At 49.4% G+C, this 26,739-nt stretch overlaps 2 protein-coding genes across 5 annotated transcripts in view; both read right to left on the bottom strand.

Annotated features, from left to right (window-relative positions):
* The window catches only part of RASL10B (RAS like family 10 member B), a 28,882-nt gene extending 12,931 nt beyond the window's left edge, over positions 1 to 15,951 (bottom strand). For all 3 annotated transcript variants that reach the window (XR_013980101.1, XR_013980102.1, XM_080984046.1), the window contains exons 1-2: positions 15,442 to 15,951; positions 5,161 to 5,535 (exon numbers count right to left, since the gene is read on the bottom strand). Coding sequence is in view for 1 of the 3 variants with exons in the window: in XM_080984046.1 (XP_080840172.1) it covers positions 5,161 to 5,376 (216 nt within the window). In the remaining 2 variants the exon portion in view is untranslated. The remainder of the gene's footprint in view (positions 1 to 5,160; positions 5,536 to 15,441) is intronic.
* Positions 15,952 to 24,334: 8,383 nt separating this feature from the next.
* Positions 24,335 to 26,739, bottom strand: part of AP2B1 (adaptor related protein complex 2 subunit beta 1) — a 58,414-nt gene continuing 56,009 nt past the window's right edge. For both annotated transcript variants that reach the window (XM_080982877.1, XM_080982876.1), the window contains 2 exons: positions 25,576 to 25,730; positions 24,335 to 24,755 (listed from right to left, as the gene is read on the bottom strand). In XM_080982877.1, the coding sequence (XP_080839003.1) occupies positions 24,681 to 24,755; positions 25,576 to 25,730 (230 nt within the window). In that variant the 3' untranslated portion in view covers positions 24,335 to 24,680. The remainder of the gene's footprint in view (positions 24,756 to 25,575; positions 25,731 to 26,739) is intronic.

Genomic DNA, 26,739 nt, shown 5'->3' with positions numbered 1-26,739 from the left:
TGTTTAACAGACTATTGTATTTTAATATTCTGTTGGAAGCAGCCCAGAGTGGCTGGGGAAACCCAGCCAGATGGGTGGGTTGTTGTTGTTGTTATATGGCCATTTATGGAGGAGAAGGCCATAGAAAGGAGGAGAAAGCCATCGATGGCTACTAGCAGCACATAGTGTAGTTAAACTGGGGAACTACCTCCCACAGGAGGCTAGGATGGTCATCAAGCTAGATGCCTTTGGGAAAAGGTTGGGCAAATTCATGGAGGAGGAGAGGGCTGCTACTGCTTGGCCACGATGGCTCTGCCCTGCCTCCACAGGTGGAGGCAGCAATACTTGTGAATACCAGTTGCCAGGAACCACAGGAGGGGAGAGGGCTCTTGTGCTCTGCTCCTGCTCGCAGGCTTCCCAGAAAATAGACATCTAGTTGGCCACTGTGAGAAGAGGATGCTGGAACAAGGCAGGGGGTTGGACTAGATGACCGCCGGGATACCTTCAAATGCCACAATTCTATGTTTCAAGGATTCCATGACCAGGTGGGCCACTGGCCTGATGAAGCAGGCCTCTTCTTTGGTTCTTCTTTGTTTCAAAGCCTGATTCCCAGTGCTACTTTGATCTACAGTCATACCTTGGTTCTCGAACGGCTTAGTTGTCGAACAAATCAGCTCCCAAACGCCGCAAACCCAGAAGTCAGTGTTCTGGTTTGTGAACGTTTTTTGGAAGCCAAATGTCCAACGCAGCTTCTGATTGAGTGCAGGAAGCTCCTGCAGCCAAGTGGAAGCTGCGCCTTGGTTTTCGAACAGTTTCGGGAGTCGAACAGACTCCCAGAATGGATGAAGTTCGATAACCAAGGTATAAGGCCAGGGGAGGGAATAATAATAATAATAATTTATTATTTATACCCTGCCCATCTGTCTGGGTTTCCCCAGCCACTCTGGGCGGCTTCCAACAAAACACTAAAATACAATAACCTATTAAACATTAAAAGCTTGCCCAAACAGGGCTGCCTTCAGATGTCTTCTAAAAGTCTGGTAGTTGTTTTTCTCTTTGACATCTGATGGGAGGGCGTTCCACAGGGCGGGTGCCACTACCGAGAAGGCCCTCTGCTTGGTTTCCTGTAAATTGGCTTCTCGTAGCGAGGGAACCACCAGAAGGCTCTCGGTGCTGGACCTCAGTGTCCGGGCAGAACGATGGGGGTGGAGATGTTCCTTCAGGTATACTGGGCTGAGGCCATTTAGGCTTTTAAAGGTTAAGACCAAGTACTTTCCAGCCAGAGGGCCACATTCCTTTGTGCTTGAACTCCCAGGGGCCACACGTCAGTGGTGGGCAGGGCCAGAGATGAAAGTGGGTGGAGCTATGGATGCAAATTCCCCCCTTTCCCCCTTTCTCAATGTGGAAGGAAACAAGATTCCTTCCCCTCCTCTCTGACAGGCTGCCTCCTTATGAGTCCTGCCCAACAATGTCACCATCTCCAGCAAAGCTTCTCCTCCCCCCCCCCTTACAAGCCTCCATCTGCTCCTGCATCACACCCACCCACCCCATTTGCATTCCAAGGCATGGGCCCAATCCAGTTTGTCCCCGCCATATGCCTCTGTTGATCATTTATCCTGTGCTATTTCCGATTGCCTCATTCGTTGACCTTTCCTTCTTCCCGCACGCAAATCTTCCTCGTCACCTGCTCCTCCGCACCCCCCCCCCCAGGAAGACGCAGGAGAGGAGAACGAGAGACGTCACCCTGCATCCCGGAAGCTGGCTGGGGGGTCATTGGCATAGCGTGGGTTGTGGCCCCGGGTGCAAATTTCGCAGGGAGGAGCAACTAGGTGCCCCCCTGACAGGCTTCCTCATCGAGGCCAGAGCCACAGGGAGGCAAGCCATGCCCAAGCCAGGCGGGGGAAGAGCCTCCTTCTCCTTGTCGCCATTGAAAAGAGGCCCAAACATGGCCGCCCCTGGGTCAGCTGAGAGGGAGGATGGGGAGGGGGAGGGCGGCGCCAGTGCCCACCGAGGAAGAAGGGAGGAAGAGAAAGGTGGGAAAGCACTGCTGGAGCCATTTGCATTGTCCAGAGCGCCTTGAGGCAAGGACAGGAGGGCGAGTTGACACAGCTTCTATATACGGGCTCCCAGGGTGGGGTTAGTTTGCAAGGAGATACAACCCTTCATTAGATTCTGGCCAGCAAAGGGACTGACCGCTGATCGGTTCACCAGGGCAGCACAACACTTGCCCCGCCCCGGGCACCGGCCACCCATGCTACGCCACTGCCTGGGGTGAGAGACGCTGCCTCTACAGTGGCAGGTTCCTTGCAGCCACCTGGAGATTCAGGCTGAACCGTTCAATGCCAGCTTACGGTTTCTGTTGCGAACTGCAAATTACAGCTTAACATGTACAGCGGTACCTCGGTTTACAAACAGCCCTGTTAACAAACTATTCGGTTTATGAACTCCACAAAACCGGAAGTAGGTGTTCCGGTTAGCAAACTTTACCTTGGTCTATGAACAGAAGCCGAACAGTGGAAGGGCATCAGCCAACGGCAGGAGGCCTCATGAGGGGAAAACACGCCTCAGTTTAAGAACGGATTTGGTTTAAGAACGGGCTTCTGGAATGGATTAAGTCCGTAAACCGAGGTAGCACTGTACAGTTGTACCTCAGTTTTCGTATGTAATCTGTTCTGGAAGACCATCCAAGTTCCGAAACGTTTGAAAACCAAAAACTCAGTACGGAAGCATCAATACGAAAAGCTCAATACTGAAGCCATGTGGCATGTTGGACTTCCAAGGCAAGTTTGAAAACCAAAGCATTTACTTCCGGGGTTATGGCGTTTGAAAACTGAATTGTTCACCAATGGAGACATTCAAAAACCGAGGTACCACTGTATATTGCTGCAAAACAGCCTTGGCCAAGCTGGCGCCCTCCAGATGTGGTTGGACTGCAGGTCCCATCAGCCCCAGACAGCACTTGCAGGGCCAGAGGCAAAAGGGGTGGAGCATTTATTTCCCCTTTAGCGCACACCCTTCTCTATCATCCATCCATCCAGGCAAGCAAGCAAGAGGCTTCGTCAGAGTTCAAGGACCCATCCCAGCCTGACAAAAGCATGTGGGGTGTGAAGAAGAGGCAGGGAGGGGCGTGGCCTGAGAGAGAGTTCCGAGGGCCACATTTGGCCCCCGGCATGAGGCTTTCAAATAATAAGAAGATAATGAGAAGAAAATCATCACCATCAGACTTTCTAGATAGTGGCCCATTTGGTGCCTCCTCCCACAAGGCTTGAAGACAATCGTCCTCTCCCACAGTTTACCCATGGGTGGTAGACTGCCTCTGAACATGGAGGTTTCATTCCTAGCATCAAGATCAACAAAAACCCAAGAGCTCTCCGACAGATCTACCTGGTCCAGTTTCCAGCTCCACGCAGGTGTCACTGAGAAGCCCACTGTCAATGCACGAAGGCAAACTAAGACTTCCTGTTTTAAATAAATAGGTAGGCAATGAGTCTTCCAAACCCCTGCTAGGAAATTGGAGGCTGTGGGTGTCAAGCCTTAGAAAGGCTACCCAGAGATTTCTTAGATTTCTCTCTCTCTCCATTGTGACTCTGTAAACGAGGGACCATCATTTTAAGAAAGGAAAGGTAAAGTCGAGGCTTTTGAAGTTACGTTCTCAGGCTGAAGCTGTAGGAAAAGAATTAATCCTGCTCTGAAAATGGGCATGAATAAAAGGGCAGTGTACCAGATCTTTGGCAACTGACAACATAGCTATTACCTTATTATACGGGGGACCTACAACCAAAGGTTGTGTCGGGTGTGTGTGTTCCTGATCAGGGTTCTTACGAGTCAGCCATGCCATGTCTATTTATTATTTCTATATTTAGAGCATTTGTGGCCCTTTTTTCAGCCCAAAAGGCTGCCAGAGATGCTTACAGGAAACCAAAATAAGGCACTTTCTACCCGCAGGAGTGGGGCGTGGGGGGTTCCTGGGGCCTTGCTGCATCGCCTGCAAGTGCAGGGGGGAGCCTAGCTGGCCGACGCAGCCCTTGGCAGGTGCATCCCCCTAATACTGGCCAGGTGTGAGGGGGGTTGGGGCCACAGCAGCAAGGCCGGCTGGGCTCAAGCACCCAGGGACCCCCTGCGGCAGGCAGGGCAGGATGGGGATCCCTGCATAGGAGTGCCTGGCTTGTGCCCCCTCAAAATCCTGCCCCTGGGGCAACGGCCTTCCTGCCCCCTCCCCATGCTGCGCCCCTGTGCCACACCACCTGCCTGACACCTCTTTTGCCTGCGCTGCATACCCACAAAGCACCGGCAGAGACACCAACTTCTGGTGAGATTTTGTGAGATCTTGCTGAGGTCTTGTGAGACCTCATGTGCTCCGTGAGATCTCACAAGGCTTCAGTGAGATCTTGCTAGAAACCAATGCTGGTGGCAGAGTTGGCGGGGCGGGTGGCAGAGGCAAGGCGGGTGTTGCATCTTGGCTTCCGCCAGTTCAGGTGAGCATCTTACCTTACCTCATCAGTGGACCAGGCCTGGTACTATTATTAATAATGGGATTTCTATGAGAACTTTCACCTAATATAGAGTGGTTTAACAATTACGGTAATCCCTCTTCTCAATTAACTCTGGGAAATAGTAGCTATGTAAAGGGAGATCGGGGCCTCCTAACAACTCTCAGCACCCTTAAGAAACTACAGCTCCCATGATTCTTTGGGGGAAGCCACGGCTGTTTAAACTGGCATCCTAGTTCTCTAAATGTATGCTGTGCATGTGGCCAGGAAGGGACACGCTGTGGGCAAGTGGAGATTCGTATCACTCCTTGCATGTAGAAAGCTAGCATGTCTGGGAGAAGGATTCAGAATTAACCTTGTGCCTGGCATAGCTGTTTCTCTGCGTGCACGACGACGCATTTGGACATTGAAACTCCAGACAGACTCATGTCATACATTTAAAGCACTGCGACGCCTCTTTCAATACAAATGGCTTCCCTCAAAGAATGGTTCAAAGTTGTTGAGGCTTGTTTGGAAGCCTGTTCCTCTTCCAGAGCTACAATTTCCAGAGTCCCGTATGAAGAGAGGTGGAAAACTATGGATCTGGTCTGGCTCCCACAGGAGATGGAGATGGCAGACAATGGGCCATCCTCTGCTGCCCCCTCCAGGCAGAGCCGTCCTCTGCAGGCCTGAGCAGGCGAGGGAGACCTACCTGTAAGGTGTTTACTGGGAACGCCGTGATTGGGGGAAAGTCCATGATCTGCAGGTCGTGGACGTGGCCGTTCATGACCACAGCGGGCAGGTAGACGCGTCGGGTCTTGGTGGGGACACAGACCTCGCTGAACTCGTTGTAGAGGAACTGGCGGACAATGGCGCTCTTCCCGACCCCTTGAGCTCCCAGCACTGCCACCTTGAACGTTGTCACCATGCCTCCCGGCCGCGGTGGCCCTCCTGCGCGACGTGGCGATCGGCTCCTCAGCGCAGTCCGCTGCCTTTGCGCTGCCAGGAAGGCCCCCGGGCTGCATATTCCGGCAGCTGCGATGTCAGCCACAGTCAGCAACCATGTCCTCTCCGGCTTGGCCCGTCACTGGAAGACCAGGAGAAACCACATCAGGCGGAGGAACAGGAGACAAGGGAACGCAGGGCCAGACCAGGAGTCTGCCAGGTCCTGCACTAGCTCTCTCTCCCCCTCATTGTGTGCCTTTAGATATAGGACAGTGGGAGGTATACTGCCCCTACACATGGAGGTTCTATATCCCACCTTTTCGCCCAAGGAGCTCAAGATGGTGTACAGGGTTCTTCTCCCCATCCTCATTTAATTTCCTTTTAGAAGTGGATGGGATGTTTTTTAATGTATTTATCTTTCCTCTTGGTTTAATGTATCTGTGTGAGGTTTACTGTCCATTCAGTTAGTTGTAAGCTCCTTTGGGCTGCCCTGGGCAGGATAAGGTGACTGACAGACAGTGCTTTTTTTTCTAAAAAAAAATATTTAGGGGTACTCTCATTTTCCTACTCATATTGAAATACTGCCCCTCGATGAGGCCAAACGTAGATTCACAAAATGTTTAGGGGTATGTGTACCCTGCGTCCCCCCAGAAATAAAGCACTGCTGAGATATATATACCCATATAATCCTGCTCACATGCTGAGATCTAGGAACACAGAAAGGTGCCTTATTAGGCTTGCCATATTTCAAAAAGTAAATATAAGGACACCCTGAAAGCTGTTGAACCCCCAAAATGTGATTTTTCGATTTACTTGCTGAAGATTCAGGACAAACTGCTGCCTTCCAGAAATCCACCTCCCACCGGACGTCACTTCCGGCTTTGAAATCCTGGTAACGTCCAGGAAATCCTGGATCTGTGGCATACTGAATCAGACTGTTGCTCCATCTAGCTCAGTATTTTCTGCAGTGACTGACAGAAGAACTCCACGGTCCCAGACAGAGGTTGCTTTCATCCCTACCTGGATAAGCTGGGAATTGAACCTAGGATTTTCCGCATGCAAAGCAGATCCCCTAACCACTACGCTACAACTCTCCCCCTCCCCCAGGACGCTTCTTGAATGGTCACTATATAATCAGTTGGGTTGGCTCACACAAAATGCAGGGCCTTATCAGTGATGGCCCCTAAACAACCTTCCAATGGACTTTGCCCCTTCTGCTCCAACATTTAGGCCGGTCTTAGGCTGGCACCAGCACATTTTGCTGCCATGCTGACCAGAGTAGCAGTGGGATCTCACTTCAACATCTTCCACTAGAAGGAAAGGCGCAGGCCAGCCATAACCTTGCTCCGTCTAGTCACCGCCCCTCAGAATCTGCCGCCTGAGGCAACTGTTTTGCTTTGCCTCATAGGAGGGCCGGCCCTGTTAGAAGACCTTCCTCTATGCAGCTGCAACAAATGCAGGGCTGGCTAAGCTTTCTGGGTCCCAACAGGGGCTCCATGGCAACCTCTTGGGGGCGGGGACTGGATACACGTGGAGGGCATCCCTGAAAAGCAGGCGTGGCAGCCAACCCACAGCCTCACCCGCATCACAGACAAACACCCATCTCACAGGAGTCATAAATAGCTCCCATCTCCCAGAGCAGCTTCTGCTTCTGTTCTGCTGGGGCTATTTTCCCTCTCGTACTCCATCTTCCCCTCCCTTGCGTGTCACTTTCTGAGGGCGTTCTGCTCTTAAAAGCAGCTGAAAAAAAGCTTGAACAAATAAAATGCATTTCAGCCAGAACAGAAAACCAGACACTCTATTATGTCCTTTTAAATGTGTTTGTGGGACGGGTTACAGGTAGGTAGCCGTGTTGGTCTGCCATAGTCAAAACAAAATAAAATTATTTCCAGTAGCACCTTAGAGACTAGCTAAGTTTGATATTGGTATGAGCTTTTGTGTGAATGCACACTTCTTCAGATACACTGAAACAGAAGTCACCAGACCCTTATATATAGTGAGAGGGGTATTACTCAGAAGGGTGGTGGGAATGGGTGATTGGCTGATAGGTGTGGTAAACCTGTTGACGACTGTTAATGACTGCAATTGGTCTTACAGGAAAAAGCAAGGGGTGAGATGGCTAAAAATAGCTATATCATATATAATGAGATAAGAATCCAATGTCTCTATTCAGACCAGGTCTCTCCATGGTTTTAAGTTTGGGCTCTGGTCCATGAGGTCACGAAGAGTCGGACACGACTAAACGACTAAACAACAACAATAAGTTGCAATTCAACAACTTCTCTTTCCAGTCTATTTCTGAAATTCTTTTGTAATAAGACAGCTACTCTGAGATCTTGTATAGAATGTCCTGGGAGACCGAAGTGTTCTCCTACTGGTTTCTCTGTCTTGCGATTCCTGATATCAGATTTATGTCCATTTATCCTTTGGCGTAGGGTTTGGCCTGTTTGTCCAATATAGAGAGCTGAAGGGCACTGTTGGCATTTGATGGCATGCACAATGTTAGAAGATGAGCAATTAAATAGTCCTGAGATGGTATGTTTGATGTTGTTGGGGCCAGTAATGGTGTTGTCTGGGTGTATGTGGCAGCAAAGTTGGCATCTGGGTTTATTGCAGGCTCTGGTACCAGTGTCCATGTTAAGTCTGGTTGTTGTATTATTGTGGGTGAGGAGTTGTAGTCGGGTGTGGGTCGGGTGTGTCTGTGTGTATTATTGGTCTGCTTTTGGTTGTGTTCTTGTACTTCGGGTTCTCGTTTTGTAGTTTTATGTTGTGAACCGCCCTGTGACCTTCAGAAGAAGGGTGGTATACAAATTTAGTAATTAAAAAAATTAAAGAGTAGAGGGTCTTTGAGAGCCTGGTACCCCATGGGGAGTGCCGAGACAGGAACCAGCCTGACACCTTCTCAATAACTGAAAGACCTCTCCTTTCCTTACAGAGCCTTTCCGATGCTGAGATTGGCAGAGGCAGGGCCTTTTGGGTAGCTCCTCTGCCCTCAGAGGCTTGGGAGAGAGGGCCTTCTCTGGGGTGGCCCCTAAGCTGTAGAACTCCCTCTCCACAGAGGTGCATCTGTACAGTTTCCTGAGGATTTTGGCCTTGGCTTTTTGCACCTGAGGTGTATATTTTTAGGACCCACCTTATTTCTGTGATTATAAGTTATGCAAAACCCTTTTTAATATTGTGTTTTAACTGCTGTAACACGCCCTGGGACCTTGGATGAAAGATGGGCAGTGAACAACAACAAACAAACAACACCACAACTGGTCTTGCGTAAGCAATAGGCACATGTCAGCCAGGCAAGAACGCTCAAGATGAGATGCAGCGCCAGGGAGGAAGTACCGAGGGCCAAGCAGAAAGACCTGGAGAGCCGCATTTGGCCTCTGGGTGTGTGGTTCCCCACACCTCCCCTAAATTTTATGGGGCTGCATTATCGGGAGGATGTCCAACCTACCCATGCTTTACGATCGGATTTGTACTTGAGGCCCTGTCCACGTGCAAAGTGACCCAATCGGACAGAGCCTGACTGGAGGTGGCCCCGCATTGGTGGGATGTGGGGAGGTTTTCAGGTGGGCTGCTGACACAGCAGTGCTGTTTTATTCTGCTTATCATCTGTGCTAGGTAGACTATGGTTTTTAAACACACTGACTAATTCTAATGCTTTTGGCATGATTTAAAAGGCTGAAGACCTTTATTTATTTGTTAAATTTCTATAATTAAAGAGGTTTTTGTCTGGCTACTGTCCACTAATGTTTGATGCTTTGTGAGGAGATTCTGAACTACAACTCAGCGACATATGGAGAGCCGAAGGTTCCCCATAGGTCTCCTCAGAAGTGGGATACAAATATATGAAAGCAGAAGTGGGGCACCTGTGCCCCTTCAGATGTGGAAGGACTACAGCTCCCATCATCCCTGACCATGGGCCATGCTGGTTGGGGCTGATGGAAGTTGCAGTCTAACAGTGTGAGGACTACAGGTTCCCTACCCCCATCTCAAATGAATAAAAGTTTCCTAATCAAACTCTGGAAGAAGCCAAGAAGTGAACACTGCCTCCTTTGGGCCAGCAACCCAATTTCATTGACACCTACCAGGAAGGCAGAAGTATCTGCAGGGCAAACTTCACCTGTGGAATAACTGCACAGGGGCACCAGCAGAGGAAAAGGTGGCAACCCTGCTCCCTCCCTCTTGACTCTGCCACACCTGGCAATGCCTGATATTTATTTCAAAAAATACAAGCCCGGCTGAAGTTAATTAAACTCCTGGTGTTATCACTGCTGCCTCTGTGCTTAATGTAATCTGCTTGTACAGATCTTTCCGATGCAATCAAGTCAGCGACGTGTTAATTTAGGAGGCCGCTGGAATGAACTGCTCTCACCTCCTCTCTATAAATCCATAAAACTCTACAGTTCCAAGAATCTCCCTTTCCACAGGGCTGGGATTTCTGAATGGGTAGCCACTCACTTTCAGTTCCCTTTAACTACTCCCGTCATGCAGTTCAAATATTTCCCACACCCCTCTCTGCCCTTGCCATAGCTCAGAAGTGGGGAACATTTGAGGCACAGCGGATGCCCTTGGACTCCAACTCCCATGAGCCCCAGCCACTATGGCCAATGGTCAGGGATGATGGGAATTGGAGTCTGGAATCTGGAAGGCCACGGGGTCCCTGACCTTGCTATAGGTCAGAGATGGGGAATTGCAGGCCAAATTTGGCCCCCCAGGCCACTCTATCTGGCCCTTGGGACACCTCCTTGCAGGCCAAACCCCTCCCCAGCCACACCCCTTACTAACCCTGCCAAAAAAACCCCTCCCTTAGTGTCCTTGAACTCCAATAATGCCTCTTATCTGTCTGGATAGAGGGCAGGAGTTGTGGTGAGTATGTTCTGAAACAAACTGGCTGCAGAAAGGTAAAATTTATTATGGATTTGTGTTTTTATATTGTGAGTTTATGTTGTGAGCACCATGAGACCTGCAGGTATAGGGCGGTATAATAATAATAATAATAATAATAATAATAATAATAATTCACATTTGATGCTCCACCTGTTTGTGTCTCTAGCTACACCCATCACTGGCATTTGGACTCAAGAAGGTGGGCCTTGGGCCTGATCCAGCTGCCAGGTCCTTCCTACCTTCTTATGAGAGCATTCCCTCCAACATGTTGCAGAGGAAAATCATAACATTCCTTCGAGGGCCACACTCCCCAAAATGGGTGATTTTGAGGGCCACACTTTCATGGGAGCCAGGTGACTGGCAAGAGAGCATGCCCCCCCCCAAATGGGCGCCTATTGGAGCCACCCTATCGCAGGAGCCAAAATGAGACATCCTGGGATCCAGTCAGAAGCCGGGGATGCATCTGTAATTCTAGGATGAGTGGAACACTTGAAGGGAAAGTGAGAGAGAGAAAATCAGTGGCAGGCAGTGTCCTAGATGGGTCAATGGGCCAACGCAGTATAAGGCAGCCTCTGTGGTGCCCTCTAGATGTTCTGAACTACGACTCCCATCAGGAGCCAATGGGAGTTGTAGTCCAAAACATTTTGGAGGTCAACAGGGAAGCAAAGGCCAGTTTAGACTCCAAGCTGCTCAGGGCACAAACCTGTCCCCTTGGACTTTTGAAATGCTGCATGTGTTGATTACAAGTGTGCAATTGATTGATTGATTGATTGATCGATCGATCGATCAACCGACCAACCAACCGACATATCTGATGCGAGAAGAGCACCGCACCCCATAGTCAAGTTTGACTGGACTTAACCGTCCAAGGCTCCTTTACCTAAATATACATATATGTGGACATGTTGACATTTTCTTCTAGTCTGCAAACATAAATGGAATTTCCTTCTGCCAAAGAATTCAGGTCACACTGGACTGCCCCCCTCCCCTTCCTCTGTTTGAAGGGTCACTTGCTCTGAGTCCAGTTTAAAGAGAAAGAACCCTAAGGAGGGAGAAGCGGCAAGGGTGGGGGTTGGTGGTGCAGAGGCTTTCATTTTCCCACCCACAGTGAGCACCTATACCACAAAGCGAGGAGGCACCTGCAGGCCACCTGCCCACAGCCTTCCCCACAAAGAGTGAGAAGGCTTGTGTTCCTATTCAAATCACAGCCCTGCTTTCTAATTTTGCATCTATGCATATAAATCAGCACATGCAAATCTTATGTAAACCTGTGTCCTCCTTTCCCCCTCTTTTCCAAGGGATGAATGACCTCTTTTTTTCTTTTGAGAAAAGCTAAACTCTGGCAAAGCTAACTCTGGCTTTGCATTGGGGTTTTTTGGACAACCCAGCAGCAGATCTCCCAAAATACCTTCGGTGCTCCTTGCACCCCCTCCAACTTTTAAAGTCTGCATTGACTCTCCGCTGCCAAGGCAGCTGGTATCTGGCATCCTAGCAGAAGCCTTATGCCCAGGGGGAATTCAAAGATTCCAAGGGCACCTGGGATTCTGCCAGACTCCACCAAACTCCCACCGTAACAGGAGAATAAGCACGTATCTCAAGGGAAGAGGGAAGGCCCACCTGGCAGATCCAGGGGTGGGGGATATTTTTGGAAGTTTATGGGAAGATGGCGAGCATCTGGAAAGAAGAGATACCTCGGTCCAAGCTAAGACCAGCCCCACTGGATCAAAAAGAAGGTCCAGATTTCTGAGCATCCTGTTGCTCACAGTGACCAATCAGAGGTTTGCTGGGAGCCCATAAAACAGGGTGCAAAGGAAAGAGGCCTTCTTTGTTGTCTGTCACCCGGCAGCTAGGAACCAGAGGCAGATTGCAGCCTGTCTCTGGATACCGGCAATCAAAGCAAACAGGTGTGGGTGGTAGGCCTATCCTTCCCTATGAATTTGTCTCGGTCCCTTTCCAAGCAACTTTTGTTGTCATCCCGCTTGCTGCCACCATCACTACTACACTGTTTTGACATTTGTATAAACCACTTTGGGGGGAGGGGTTGTCTACCCACTTAAGAATATAACAAGAGCCAACGACCCACCTGGTACAGTATCCTGTTCTCACAGTGGCCAATCAGATGCCTCTGCTGGGAAACCCACAAGCAGGATTCGAGCAGGAGAGAACTCTCCCCTCCTGCAGCTTCTAGCCACTGATACAGTGGTACCTCGGGTTAAGAACTTAATTCGTTCCGGAGGTCCGTTCTTAACCTGAAACTGTTCTTAACCTGAGGTACCACTTTAGCTAATGGGGCCTCCCGCTGCCGCCACACGATTTCTGTTCTCATCCTGAGGTAAAGTTCTTAACCTGAGGTACTACTTCTGTGTTAGCAGAGTCTGTAACCTGAAGCATCTGTAACCTGAAGCGTCTGTAACCTGAGGTACCACTGTACTCAGAAACGTTACTGCCTCCCGAAGTGGTGCAGAAACAGTTAATGAAAATAAACAGAATGCATCTATATAAGCTGGAGGCCCTCACCACAGCTCCTGATGACAAATTCCACAGAGCAATTGTGTGCTGCTGAATAAGTTATTTCATCCTGAGTCTGCAGCCAGCCAAGTTGCAGCTGGATGGAGGGACGGAGGAAAAGTCTGTTCTCCCTCCTCAATCTCTCTCACACCATGCATACTTTTAGAAACCTCTGTGGTGTGCCCCTTAATCCTCCTTTCCCTCTTAAACTCAAAAGCTTGACTGCCTTTTGCTCATAACATGAGGAGATAAGAGCCTGCCTGCAGGATCAGGCCAGTGGCCCCTCTAGGCCAGCATTCTGTTCTCACACTTGCCAATCAAGACACCTCTGGAAAATCAGCAAGCCGGGCCTGAGCACAAGAGCAGCCCTCCCCTCCTGCAGTTTCCAGATGCCTAATATTTCCAGTGTTTAGGGTCTCTAAAGGACTTGATTGCACCCTGGGTTTATGAACTGCATTCTGGACTCTGGAGTGAGCTGCTTTGGAGTTAGTCAGTCTCTCCACATCGAGAACCTGGACCCGAAAGTCGGCTCCAGTGTGTGTGTGTGTGTGTGTGTGTGTGTGTGTGTGTGTAGAACAGCCCCAAAGTTTGGGAGGCCCACACCTGCATGCCAGAGAACAGCCTGTCCGCTAGGTGTGTATATGCAGGAATGACAAGACAAGCAGCCCGTCCATGCTCAGCCCGAAGCACATGGATCCTCACAAACGGAGGCTGCCACATTTTGTCAGCTGATCTGTGGCAGCAGTGTGTGAAGGCAGCATGCGCGGCCTGGTAAACAGATACACAGAGACACACACACACATAGACTGAAAGTGCATGATGTGCAGAGCATTGTGAAGTTGAGGGTGAGGAGGAGGAATTATGCTTTTAAATGTACATCCCTGGTTTGCCCGGAAAACATTTCTTTGCTGTTTTTGGCTTGCCTAAATAAAAATGTTTTTTGCAGGCACCAAAGGGAGTGCAGGAAAAGCCCCTGTCTGATGTCAACAGGCAGGCAGTTCCAAAACGTGGGTGCTGCCACACTAACAGGTCGATTTCTTATAAGTGCAGAGCAGGTCATAATCATAGAATCCTAGAATTGGAAGGGACCACGTGGGTCAACTAGTCCAACCCTCTGCAATGCAGGAATCTTTTCCCCAACGCTGGACTCGAACTCACGACCCTGAGATTAAGAATTGCATGCTCTACCGACTGAGCTATCCCAGACTGGAGAGAGGGTGCTGCTGCTCTTGAGCCCTGGTTGTGGGCTTCCCAAAGGAGGCATCTTGTTGGCCACTGTGAGAACAGGGTGCTAGGCTCCATGGGCCCACATGGGGTTGATCCAGGCTCTTGGGGTGCCCTTACATTGAGAGACTTGTCTCAAACCCCAGAGTGTTTGAGAGTGCAGGAATTTAAAGAGCTAATGGAGCAGCGCTCTGACTCAGTATAAGGGTTCAGAACAGCACTTACATAGGAGACTGCCTTGTATCTGCACATTGGACCAAGCAGCTCAATATTGTCTACACCGACTGGCAGCCGCTCCCCAGGATTTCAGACAGGAGTCCCACTCAGCCCTACCTAGAGATGTCTGGGATGCTTGCAAACCAGGTGCTATGGCCCTACCTGTCACATAGGTGCCAAGGGCCCAAAGTTGTTCTTTTGGGGGGGGGGGCAAACTGAATGCACCTGACAATCTCAGACAGACCCTCACCCCGAAGAGCAAACTCATCTACATGTGTGTTATTGTGGTAGCAAATTATACCCCCCCACAACATCTCGGCCCCAACGTGTGGGCGGTGAATGCCCACCCACACGCCCCTCCATGCACAGTGCACCGAGCATATTGTCCACACGCAAGCTACCATGTGGCCCATCACACCATACGCGGGGGGGGGGGTGTTTGCCGGGGGTGCCACCCTGGCAACCCAGGAAGGGAATTCAAGATGTGCCATGTGCCGGCTCAAGAGGTCGGGGAGACTCAGCAGGCCTCATGTGATAACCTGCTTGTGGTTTAAGGGCTGGGCTGGCGAGCATCACAGCGGAATTTAAGGTATGGGGCTTCATGTGTCAGGAGTGAAGGCCTCTTTTGCTTCAAACTGGTCTTCTCTATGCTTTCAGGGAAACTGAGCAGCCCAAAATCCACACAAGACCCACCACTTGACTTCCACACGGACCCCTTCTGTGATGCCAGAGTAACTGTACCACCGTGCTACAGCTGGGGGCACAAGACCCCCTTTGAAGAAAGTGGTGGTTTTGGAGAAAGCAGGGAGGTGCAGCAACTGTGGAAACAGGTATGAGTTTCCTTGGCTGAACAGGTAGCCACAGTCACAGGACTTTCAAATGCACACCCGCTTTGGCTTCTGGGGAGGGGCCCCAAAACTAGGTCCTTGGCCCCAAATCTCCCCCACCCCACCAATCCTGATGAGAGAGTAATAACAATCCCTACCCATCAACTCCTTCCAGGTGCACGGTTTTAACTTTGAGCATCAGCTAGAATCCTCCCACCCGTCACTGCTGCGCTGAGTCCAGAGGACAGGTGCATCTGGTGCATCTCACCTGTGCAGCGCCCTTTGCTCCACCTCCCGATAGATGGGCGCCCCTCGGGAAGGGGGAGCCCTCCTCCTCCCCCCTCGCCGCCTTCCTCCCACCCACCCCAACCCCAAAGCCCACCCTTTACCTTGCAGAGATGACGAGGAGGCCAAGGACACTCGCCCCCCCAGGCGGTGTCTCCAGTGATGGGTCCCAAATCCTTGAAAAAACGGGGGGTGCCTGCTGGTTGCAGAGAAGGAAAGATATTCCATTCAGTATCCTCACGCAGATCTTGGAAGGTTTTGGAGTTGTTGGGGGAGGGGGCAGCTCGGATCGGTGTATAATATATATATATATTGCAGAGAACTGGGGGGCTGCAGCGCTTACTTGGAGGCAAAAAATAATAATCTGGTAAAACGAAACCTGCGGTGGTAAAGGGAAGGAGGCTGGTTCTACAGTTGAAACAATTTCTCTCTCATCTGATCTGGGTTTTTTTTTAAATTTTCCTCCCCCCCTCCAACAAAAATGAGAAATAGATTCTTCTCCTCCCCACCCCCCTTCCTATATTTTCTTGCAATGCAGGGAAGTCAGCTTGGATGGAGAGAACAGCCTCTGTGTGCGTGTATGTGTGAGGATAGAGAGAAGGGGGGGTTGGAAATCTCCTGCTACTGATTGCAGGAGATCCACAGGGTCACAAAGCCTGACATGTTCTGTCTTTAGAGAGAGAGAGGCACACACACAGATAGAAAACAGCTAAAGGCTTCAGTTTCACCCCTGTGAGTTTCTCTTTAGCAGCAGGTGTGGATTGGGGCCATAAAGCTCAGAAGGACGTCGGACCAGCTGTGGGTGCTATAGGGTGCCTATAGGGTCGCTGGATGATGCTGTCGGAAGAAAGCTTTCCATGCATTCCCAGCCATCAGCCGGGTCAGAGGGAGTGTTTCGGCCACAGGGTATTTAGGAAGGTGAGCATAAGAAGATCCTGCGAAGAATCCTGTTCTCACGGTGGCCAACCAGGTGCCCTCTCCCCTTCTATGGTTTCCAGCACCTGGTATTCAGACGCATTGCTGCCTCCGATCCTGGAGGCAGGGCATAGCCATTGTGGCTAGTAGCCAAGGACCTCCCTCTCCTCCACGACTTTGTTTCATCCGCTTTCAAAGCCACCCATCCATGTTGGCAGCCATTACTGCCTCCTGCGGGAGGGAGTTCCACAAATTAACAATGCGCTGCGTGAAGAAGTCCTTTCTTTGATCAGTCCTGAATCTTCAAACATTCAGCTTCCCGGGATGTCCACAAGCTCTAGTGTTGTTAGAGGGGTAGCAAAACTTCTGTATCTGCTTTCGCCAAGCCATGCAAAATTTTATATTCCATGCATAATTTTATGCATGACCCACCCTTCCTGCTTCCAGGAATTGTGTTACATTTTATTTTAATATTTTTTAACTATTGTTGTGTTGATGTTTGTGTACAGGCATGGTCCTCACAATAAACAGATTTGATTTTGAATGTTACATTTTCTGTCTTTGTTGTGGTTGTTGGTTGTTTTTTTTAACTTCCTTACATTTCTGTCCTGCCTTTCATCCATCATGAGGCTTCTGAGAATGTCACCCATCCAGGAATTGCCCTGGCCCAGACCTGCTTCCCTCCAGCATTCAATCCATACCTTGGTTATGCCATTGATTGGGGGGGGGGGGGGAGAGAAGCCAATCTATTTAAATGGGCATGTCAGGAGAACAGGTGTGGCACAGTGGACAGAGAAGACCTGGATTCAGATCATTGCCCAGTTAATGAAATTTGCTGCATGTGCTTTTTAAGCCTGTCGCTTTCTAAGCCTGCTCTGTTTTGGGAAGGACTTTTTGCTGAGTGGTAGAGCACTTGACTTGCATGCACAAGGTCCCAGGTTCGAGTCCTGGCATCTCCAAGCAAGGCTGGGAAATATCACCTTGCCTAAAACCCTGGAGAGCTGCCCCCAGTCAGTGCAGCCAATATTGCGCTAGATGGGCCAAGAGACTGATTCAGTAGAAGGCCTGTGAACCTATTTCTATCTGCCCTCTCTTCAGAACCACAGAACTGGAATCCTAGAGTGGTAGAGCATCTGCTTTGCATGCAGAAGGTCTCAGGTTCACCCCCAGGCATCTTCAGGCTAGGGCTGACTCGGGGGATAGGGGAGTTTCCTATCTCCCTGTTTAAATCAGCCCTTCCATGAGGACTGGAACCTTACTTGAGTCTTAGGAGAACGGTCTGTATATGAAGATGATTACTATATTATACTACTTACATGCAAAAATGTATTCTAAGTGGTTTGGAACTACAAAATCAATACATAATTAAAATACACAATAAACAAATCCATTCGGGCATAAAAACATCCTTAATTAAAATATACAGTAAAACAAACAATTAAAAAGCGTAACATCTGAAGCACCCCCCACTTAAAGCGATAAAATAAAAAGTTAAGTTTTGCTTTCAGAAGCTGGTGGAATGCCAACACTGATGGGGGCTCCTTGATTTCAGCAGGGAGCATATACCACAACCTTGGTGCTACTATTTCCCTGCATTCACTCATTAAAAGCTGCCACTGCAGGTAAATCAGAGGAACGTGGAATTCCACATTATTTCCTGAAAAGGTTTGTGGATTATTATTTTTTTATATAAATATTTTATTAAGGATTTTCTTGTTTTACAGAAGTGTAGTGCCTCGTATTTTTTTCTTTCCATGTAACATTTTTACAAATCCATTTCATTTGTTGAGGCATTAGGGGGAGAAGGAAAAAAAGAAAAAGAAAAAAGAAAGGGGGGGTGGAGAGAGGGAAGATGGATAGGGGTGGGGTCGGGTGGCGGTGTTTCTATTATGTTTAATGTATGTAGAGTTTGGTGTCAGCGTTGCTTGTGTTGTTCACTTGTGTTCCTTTGCTTCAAAGAAGCCCCCACCCCTTCCTGGTTTAAGTTCAGAATATCTTGAATGCTGAAAGGAAGAAAAAAGCTGGTGCCATTGTTTCTTTTTTTCTGAGTTGCTTAGCAAATTTTTAAAATGAAGTTTGGCCTCTGAGCCTATTTGGATATCACAGCGATGGACTCCTCCTCCTTCCTCAGACCTGGAAGATATTCTTCTTAATTTCATACATAAGAGGCTGATTACGATTACTCACAGGTGGGATGCACTCTGCACATGAGCAGATACTATTACTTCACATATTCAGGACTGAGCTGTGCATTGCAAATTATGCCCTAATGTGGTCTGGCTCATGTGAAACTGTCGTGTCTTTTAGGTAGACTATTTGGTTCTTTAAGAGAAAAGATAGAGTTTTGGCTGATGAAAATAAAAATTTGGGTGGGGGGTGGGGAACCTGATTGCAGTCAGAAATAAGTGTTCTTGGTATTTTAAAGGGTTTTTTTGCATTTGTGCATATTTTTTGGCAATGGTGCAATTAATATATTAATTCAAATTTGTATTAATTCAAAAACTTACATTGTGTGGTATGCCTTAATTTCTAAATAAGAGGCAGTGTGTGTGGAGAGAAGAGGCCTAAAAAGACTTTGTTTGTTCTCAGCCCCTTGGACCTATCTGTGACACTGAAACTACCCATGGTCCTGAAATTCCTGACCTGACTTGCCCTGGGGAATCTGGCACCAGACCTGAATGGGACATCAGCAGAGGTTTCACACAGGAAAAAACCAAACCAGCCCATTCTGAACAAAATTTAAACGAAAGGAATCAAAACTGTGCACATATCAACAAAGCAAAGGTAGAGAATCTTCTACTTTTCTAGTTCTGGTGTTTTAGTGTTTTATCTGTCCTCAACCACCACCCCCCCAAAAAAACACAGTTTATTACACTCTGGAATACATTCCACTTGGATCAGACTTGATTAATTTGGTACCATTCAGTTATTTTGAACCATCATCATCATCTTAATCATTGTGGCTTTAGGTTCTGATACAGTTTACCACTACATTTTATTCTTTGTATTTTGTGGTTTTAGTGTGAATTGTATTTATTGTAAATATATACCAATCAGTCAGATTTCCAGGCAGAGTACCACAATAAAATAGATCCCAACACAAATACATGCCAATACAAAACAGAAACGTGCAATGTAATTTTTATAAATGCGCATCTTTGTTCTGTTGTATTCTACCATTGGAGGATTTTCTGAAGGGCAGAATACACACACGCCTGACTTCAAACTTCAGCAATATGGACTAGAAACTTGATTTTTAAAAAGGGTGGGGAGAGATTCTCATGGAGTTGAATTCTCCTCTGAATTCTGCATGCTCCTGTCAACACACACAGAGAAAACACGCGAGGAGGAAAACTCTTCTTCACAGCAGCTGGGCACCTCAGTGGACTCTGGACGCCTGCAGAATGATCAGGATTCAACAGCAGCAGTAGCAACAAGGCAGAGGCTGAGATCACAAGACGATCTGAGGCGAGGAAGAAAGTGCAGCCAAATCCCTGAGCGGAAGCCTTTAAGGGAGTGAAGACACTTGCTTGTATTCACAAGCAGGAACAAAGCAGAGGGAGACAGGCAGCCACAGGGATTCTTTTGCAACAATACCTGGGAGCCTGGCTTTTATAGCTATAATAATAAAAAGCCCTTCCCTTCCCTGTAGTGGGAGCTTTCATCTCACCAGGGCACGGCATGAAGAGCGGAGGGTGTCAAAGAGGTTTGGGGGCTCAAGGTGCAGAACTGGGCCCCTTTACCCTGGGCTAACCATTTCCCAAGCATGCAGTGTGCCAAACAAAACAGCTTTGGTTCCACAGAACCCACCCACTGTGAGAAACCTCCCTGCTGCATCTCTGCAGGATCCACCGGTCTACTCTGTGCTTCCTGCCAATCAGCTTCCATGGGAGGGGGGAGTCATTGCAGTGTGGGGCCAGGTTATTCATTCGCTGCCTAACAAGAAACAAAGCGGGATTTCCAGACTTCAGAGGAGGCTCACCGTTGCTTCCCTGCGCCAGTCTCTGATCTGAGTGCAACCGCCTTCCAAATTATGCCCAACACGCAGCTAATTGCCAGCTCACTGAGGGCAGGAAGTTCTTCCCCTGACACCCTCCTAAAAAACCCCCAGAATTCCTGAACGGGGGGGGGGGGATGCAGGGAGCAGAGATCTCAGAACCACCAAAAGCCAGTGGGATTGGGACCCACCCTCCATTTTTTTTTCTGGTGTAGTGGTTAAGAGCAGTAGACTCATAATCTGGTGAACTGGGTTCGCTTCCCCACTCCTCCACATGCAGCTGCTGGGTGACCTTGGGCCAGTCACACTTCTCTGAAGTCTCTCAGCCTCACTCACCTCAGTGTGTTTGTTGTGGGGGAGGATGGGAAAGGAGACTTGTTAGCCACTTTGAGACTCCTTAGGGTAGTGATAAAGTGGGATATCAAATCCAAACTCTTCTTCTTCTTCTTGACCTTCACATCTCTACTTCCTACAAGGGGTAAACCAATTCTGATCCCGCTTAAACTTTTGAGAACTGTCTTGCTGTTTTACATCTCCCCCCTCCCTGTTCTGCAGACACTGGAATTCTGCAAAATGGGTGTGAGGACAGATCTGGATGTCCACATTTCAAAGATGAGAACTGCACTGCAAATATCCACACCATGTTCCATTAGAATATCTTGAACATCAGGCATCACCTTGCAGCACATTTTACAGCTCGCCTGGTCCCCTGCAAATAGGCATGCATGCAGGTGGGACAGGCTGGCGTTTAACTTGCAACGCAGAACGCTACCCATATCATGCATACAAGTTGCCCTTCTAGCCTGACGTTCAAGGGAAATTCCACCTTCGACGTTATCGTGATATTTTGATTCTGCTTTCGCCCTCGGAATGCAGGTAGAGCCTGTGCTGGCAATTCTTCATGCTTGAAACATGAAATGTCACACTGCGGAAACGCCTGCCTTTAAATCAGGCCGCTGCCATTAGACATGGGCTAATTAGGGAGGGTTCTGGCCGCATTTGCTCCTCAGTCCCCTGCTCTGGCAAGTCCAGGGCCTTGTCCCACCCTCCTCCTGAACAAGCACCACCACCAGGCAGCCAGATCTGTGTAAATGACATTTATTGATGATACAAGGCAAAGCTTCATTCCACCCCCTACCCTCCCGCAGTCAAATGCCTCAGAATGCAGCAATTTTGAGCAAAAACAAAAAGTACCCTCCACCCCACACTTCACAGCATGCAGACAAAAAGAAACACAGCAGCAGGCCCAGCAGAGAGACAGAGAGAACAGGGGCGTGGTGCATTTCTGGAAGGTCCCGGGCTTGCACCCGCCATTTTGTTTCCGTCTTCAGCAGTTCCATTTTCCCTGGGCGTGGTGTTGCTGGGCACCACTGAGGCCACAATCACAACATACATTTAAAGTACCTTGATGCCGCTTTGAGCAGCCATGGCTTCCCTCAAAGGATTCTGGGAACCGTAGTATGTTGAGGGTGCTGAGAGTTGTTAGGAGACACCATCCCTCATTCCCCTCAGAACTACAATTCCTGGAGTGGTTTAATAGTCCATCGTCTCGTCACACAGAATTATGGGAGGGGAATAGGGGAGTCCCCCCAAAAACTCACAGTACCCTTAACAAACGGTAGGATTCTTTTGGGGAAGCCACGGCTGTTTAAACTGGCATCGTAATACGCTTTTGAAATCTGAATGTGGCCCAACACTGAGTCGGAAGAGTTACCCAAAAGTTACCCATCTCTCCCTCAAGAATTTCACATCCCCCATTCTTGAAACTGCTATGGAAGTGGTTTTTTGGGATGCACTAAATTCTTGACCTCCTGAAGAAGACAGCAGGGAGGAAAAGTCACTTGGTGTGTGCAATCTCTCCTTTGTTTTTAAAAAAGAGAGTTGGGCCACAGGGTGCTTCAAACTTCGATCCAGAGGGGGCTTCACGCAGCCCCTTTGGGACACCTCAATAAGGCCGAGTAATTGCAGCCTCGTGCTCAAAAGAGAGAGTGAAGAGGGGATCAGGCCCAAATGTTTTCCTTGGCCTCCAAGTTCAGACCTTTCACCACTGCAAATTTTTTGGCCCCAAACGACAACATTTCAGAGGCACTGTTGGCCTTCTCAACCCTTAAGATGCTTGAGCTAAGCTCCCCAAATCTCCTGCCCTAAACTGCAACTGCTGTGAGATCCCATTTTGTTTCTTGGAGCAGCTCAACACAGGCGAAGCAGCAGCAGCAGCAACCCAAACAGCAACCACATTGACCTTTTTTCCCACAAGAAAAGGCCTGAAGGGAGACAGTCCACCACAGGCTACAGCCCCCTCTCCATGCTCTGGTGCTCAATAGCACAGCTTGGGCAATCAGAGGAAGGTGGCTAAAGTGAGGTTACTGAGCCCCTGGGGTGGGGCTCCTGTGTAGAGCTGCTGCCCCATGGCTTGCTTGAGGGAGCCCGTTGGACAGCCATCTTGGGGCCTTCAGAGCCTCAGAAAGGAGACCAGCTCCTTGGCTGACGCTTCCCAAAGGGTCACAACACAAGATCCCGGGGAGACAGCAGCCATGAAGCCATCACCGTGAAAATTATTCTTATGGGATTCCTTACATGTCAATGATTCTTGCTAGGGGGAGCTAAGCTCCTGTGTAGTTCTAAGTGGCAGTAAAGGAAGTCGCCTGGCACATTTTTTGCCCTCTAAATGTCCCGTCCCCCCTGACAGGGTCTTTTTTTGTTTTTAAGTGCTGGCAACCAACAGCCTTGTCTGTCCCCCTTGCCCAGCTCGGTTCTGGTGAATAAGCTTTCCTGTCAGTTCCACTGGATTTGACTGGATCCATGTCATGGATTCGGGGGCCAATGAAGCAGCAAGAGGCCGGATGGATCAACCCCTTCCCCCTTTTCCCTCAGTGCTTAATGCCATCCCTTGTTCCTTCTCCTGTTTCTTCTCTTCTTCTCCTTCTTGCAGAAGAAGGAAGGTGCCTCCATCTTCTGCCGAAAGCTAACGGGAGGGTGGGGGTGTGAATTAAGCAGGCGCTGCTCCAAAAACTGTACATGCACAGTGGGCCCTTGGATATCGAGGATCTGCTCCCTAAGGTGAAGCGAGGAGGTGGCAGTAGGAAAGAGGGCAAGAAAGGGAGGACCATCTTAACCTTTCCTCAGTAATGGGGCACATTTAAGTTTAGGGTTGGCAAAATGTGCGCTCTCCCTCCCTGGATATTGCTGGACTCCAGCTTCCCACCTTCCCTGACCATCAGCCATCCTGCCTGCAAGGGCTGATAGGAGTCGGAACCCAGCGACACTTTCTGGAGGGGCCACAGACGCCCCACCACCCTCGATAACAGATGCTAGCCAGCAGTTTGAACTGGGTGCCTCTTCGACTGCACCCTACTCGGCCTTGAGGAAGGACTTGGCCCCTACGTGGAGAGGGCCCCACACTTCCTTAATAATGCCATACATGCGCCGTACCATCAGGAAAGGCAGCCGCATTAAATGCAGCCCCAGAAAGCAGCTTTTGTGAGATGCATGCAGGCGCATATTGGAGCTGGTTCTCTGACCTTTCACAACTCCTGAGGTTCCCTAGAAATGGAGTCTCTTCCCAGCTGTAAGACATTCTTCCCAGCTGTAAGATGCTCATGCTGAAAAGCTCCATGGGTCAGGAAAGACTGCCATGTTTGCAGCAGGCAGGATTTTCAACCAAGGTGGGGAGAGAGCACACTTCAAATTTAAGGGGGGACGATGTGCCAGTTCCTAAAGACCAAACTGACCAATACTCAGTGTTGTTTCTTACAAGGCTGGTCTCTTTCAGATGCCCTTTCCTTCAGCCTCGCCTGCTTGAGACAGCTGGTTTAATTGCAGAAAAATAATAATATCACCATCGTCATCATCATCATCATAAGTACACAAATGTAAAAGAATAAAGTGCGATGTGTATGCTTTTCTCAGGCTGGGCAGAGATGGTGTGTGTGCGTGTGTGTGTCTCTCGAGTGTTTAAAATGAGACTGCATGTTCTGAAGTGTCAACTAGAGGCCTACAGTGGTTCAAGAAAACGCAAAGCGCTGGCACGAGATGGAGAAGCCCCACGGGGAACGGATGAGCGAGACAAGACGTGGCAACGGGACTGGCGGGAAAATGAAATTACATTACAAAAAGAAAAAGAAAAACAACGGGTGGCGCAAAAAAGTGGTTACAAACTCCTCACAGATGCTAAAAGTATCAAATGGGACGACATCCCCCCTACAGTTACCAGCAACGTGGACACTACTCGCTACCTTGGTTTTGCCTCAGCGCGTCGCACCGAGATCTTAGACAACAACACAGAGCTTTTTTTTCCCCTCCCCCCCACGCCAAGAGGGTTCTGGGCCTGCACCGGCAAAAAGGGGGCGGCAGAGTGTCTGGAGTCAGCCCCGTCCTGATTTCCCTGTGCGGTGAGGCCGGCCGTCAGCAGCGGCAGCGCCTTCGACGGGCTTAGTTTTTCAAAATGGCGTCGTAGACCTGGTAGACGTATTGGGAGACTTCGGGAGCTCGGCATTTCAGAGAGAGCTGTGGGAGAAAAGGAGGCATGAGAAGAAGGGAAGGGGGCTGGTTTATTTGAAGGCACCTGGGAGGTGGCAGGGGGCGGGGGAGCACATAAAGTTGCTGAGACAGGTTTCAAAGGCCTTCGTTTTCCTCCCTCCTCATTCCCCAAACTGAGGTTTACAAATTATTGCTGACTCGAGCAAGACCCTGTCAGCCCTTAACACTTCTGCCCCAAGACCTGCTGGCGGCTGGGCCATGCTGACGGTGTTACTATCAGTATGTAAAACCCTAAACAACTTGGGACCAGTTTGCCTGCAAGATCGCCTTGCCACTCGACAGCTTCTATCTGCGGAACTGGCACTGTTACAGGGGCACATCATATTCATCCCGCAGTTGTACAAAATGAAATTTTCGACACCGCAGCCCTAAACTTTGGACCTCTTGACCGACTGGCACCAGCCAGGCGTCTTCGCTGTTCAATTCTCGGCACCTGCTGAAAACATTTCTGTTGAGAAATGCCTCCCCAGACATGCCAAATGTTGATTTTTTTTTAGTTTAGAACGGGTCTCAAATTTCTTAAATGATCTGAATTGTTCTTTTTAATTGCTTTTACCAATTTTTCTTTTTGTAAACCGCATTGAGGTCTTCTACAATGAACAAATAAATCTGAAGGCAGAAATTTACCGTGCCTTTTCTTCCCCCAGACACAGGGCTGGTCCCACCATTAGGCTGCCTTGGGCGACAGATGAGAAAGGGAGGACAGTGAGGCTCTGGAGGCCGCACCAGTGTTTGATGCATGTTCTCCCCAATACTCCCAGGCCAGCCCTGCCAGTGGGGGTCTTACCGTGTAGTTGGGGTTCCCTGGCTGAATGCGCAGCTCAGCCAAGATCCAAATGCCATTGGTGAGCTTCAGGGATTGGTACAGCATGTCCTGTCCTTCCACGTTCCTCTTGGCGATGGTGTAGACGTTGTTGTTCTGCAGCTTGCTGGAAACGGTGTCTGGGCGGAAGGGCAAACAAGGAAGAAAAACCTCATTAGATCACACATAGGATCCAAGCCAGTAATGTGCTTCACCAGGGTGGGGGTGCCACTGTGAATACAAGGGCTAGACTGGCCCCTGACCTCGTCCAGCAGACTCTTCTTCTGTGCATTGCTCCTGACACACTCTCCAGAGGCCGGATGTGTGCATGAGTGGGTGTGCACAGAGGAGAGACATAAAGAGCTCACCCCCAGAAACATTCGAGTGCTGTTCAGTTGCAGTGCCGTCGAGAAACATCCGCACACCGTTGACTAGCCTCACTTCCCCAGAGCTCTGCTTAACGTGCAACTCTCTCATTAACTGCCAGGAAACTCCACATTTCGCGACACAGCATCCTCCCCACAAAATGCTGGCTATGCACGCCTTCTCAGCACGGGAGCTGGGCTTCCCCAGGTGCAGAATGTGGAAGGCACGGCCGGGTGGGCCAGATCAATGCCTCACACCCAGCTAGACTCTGGAATGGCTGGTTGCAGGGGGTCACACAAGGTTCACTCACTCATCTATCTACACACACACACCATGTTCACAATCTGATGGGCTTCCCTGTCTTTGGTTGCTGTGGAAACAGAGACACAACACAAGTGCCTATCCCTTCCCAGGGCTAAAGCCCCCTTCCCTCCATACAACTTTATCCAGGGAAATGACACCCGCACAGCCCACCTAAAAATGCAGCTGCAAAACAGCTGGTGACACAGCAGGCTGCAATCATGGGGCTTTGGGAGCAGGGTGGGAAACTCGCCGAGCCCACCTCATCCTACCCTGCGAGGGGACTAGCGCCTTGCAAAAGCCAACTCCCCAAATCTAAACCAGAATCCTCAGTTTATAGGATGGTGGCGTGGCAAACACTTCCAATTTTGCAAAAAAACACCCCTTACTTTGCAACCAACACACACACAAACGCTCATGCAGACTACACTACTGAGACTTCTGAGTTTGGAGAGGCTGGAAGACAGCCTACTACAAAACAGT

The sequence above is a fragment of the Podarcis pityusensis genome, assembly GCF_964106645.2.
Source record: "Podarcis pityusensis genome assembly, chromosome: 15".
NCBI classification, from domain to species: Eukaryota; Metazoa; Chordata; class Lepidosauria; order Squamata; family Lacertidae; genus Podarcis; species Podarcis pityusensis.
The sequence above is the reverse complement of the archived record's forward strand: the minus strand, read 5'-3'. Positions and strand labels throughout refer to the sequence as shown.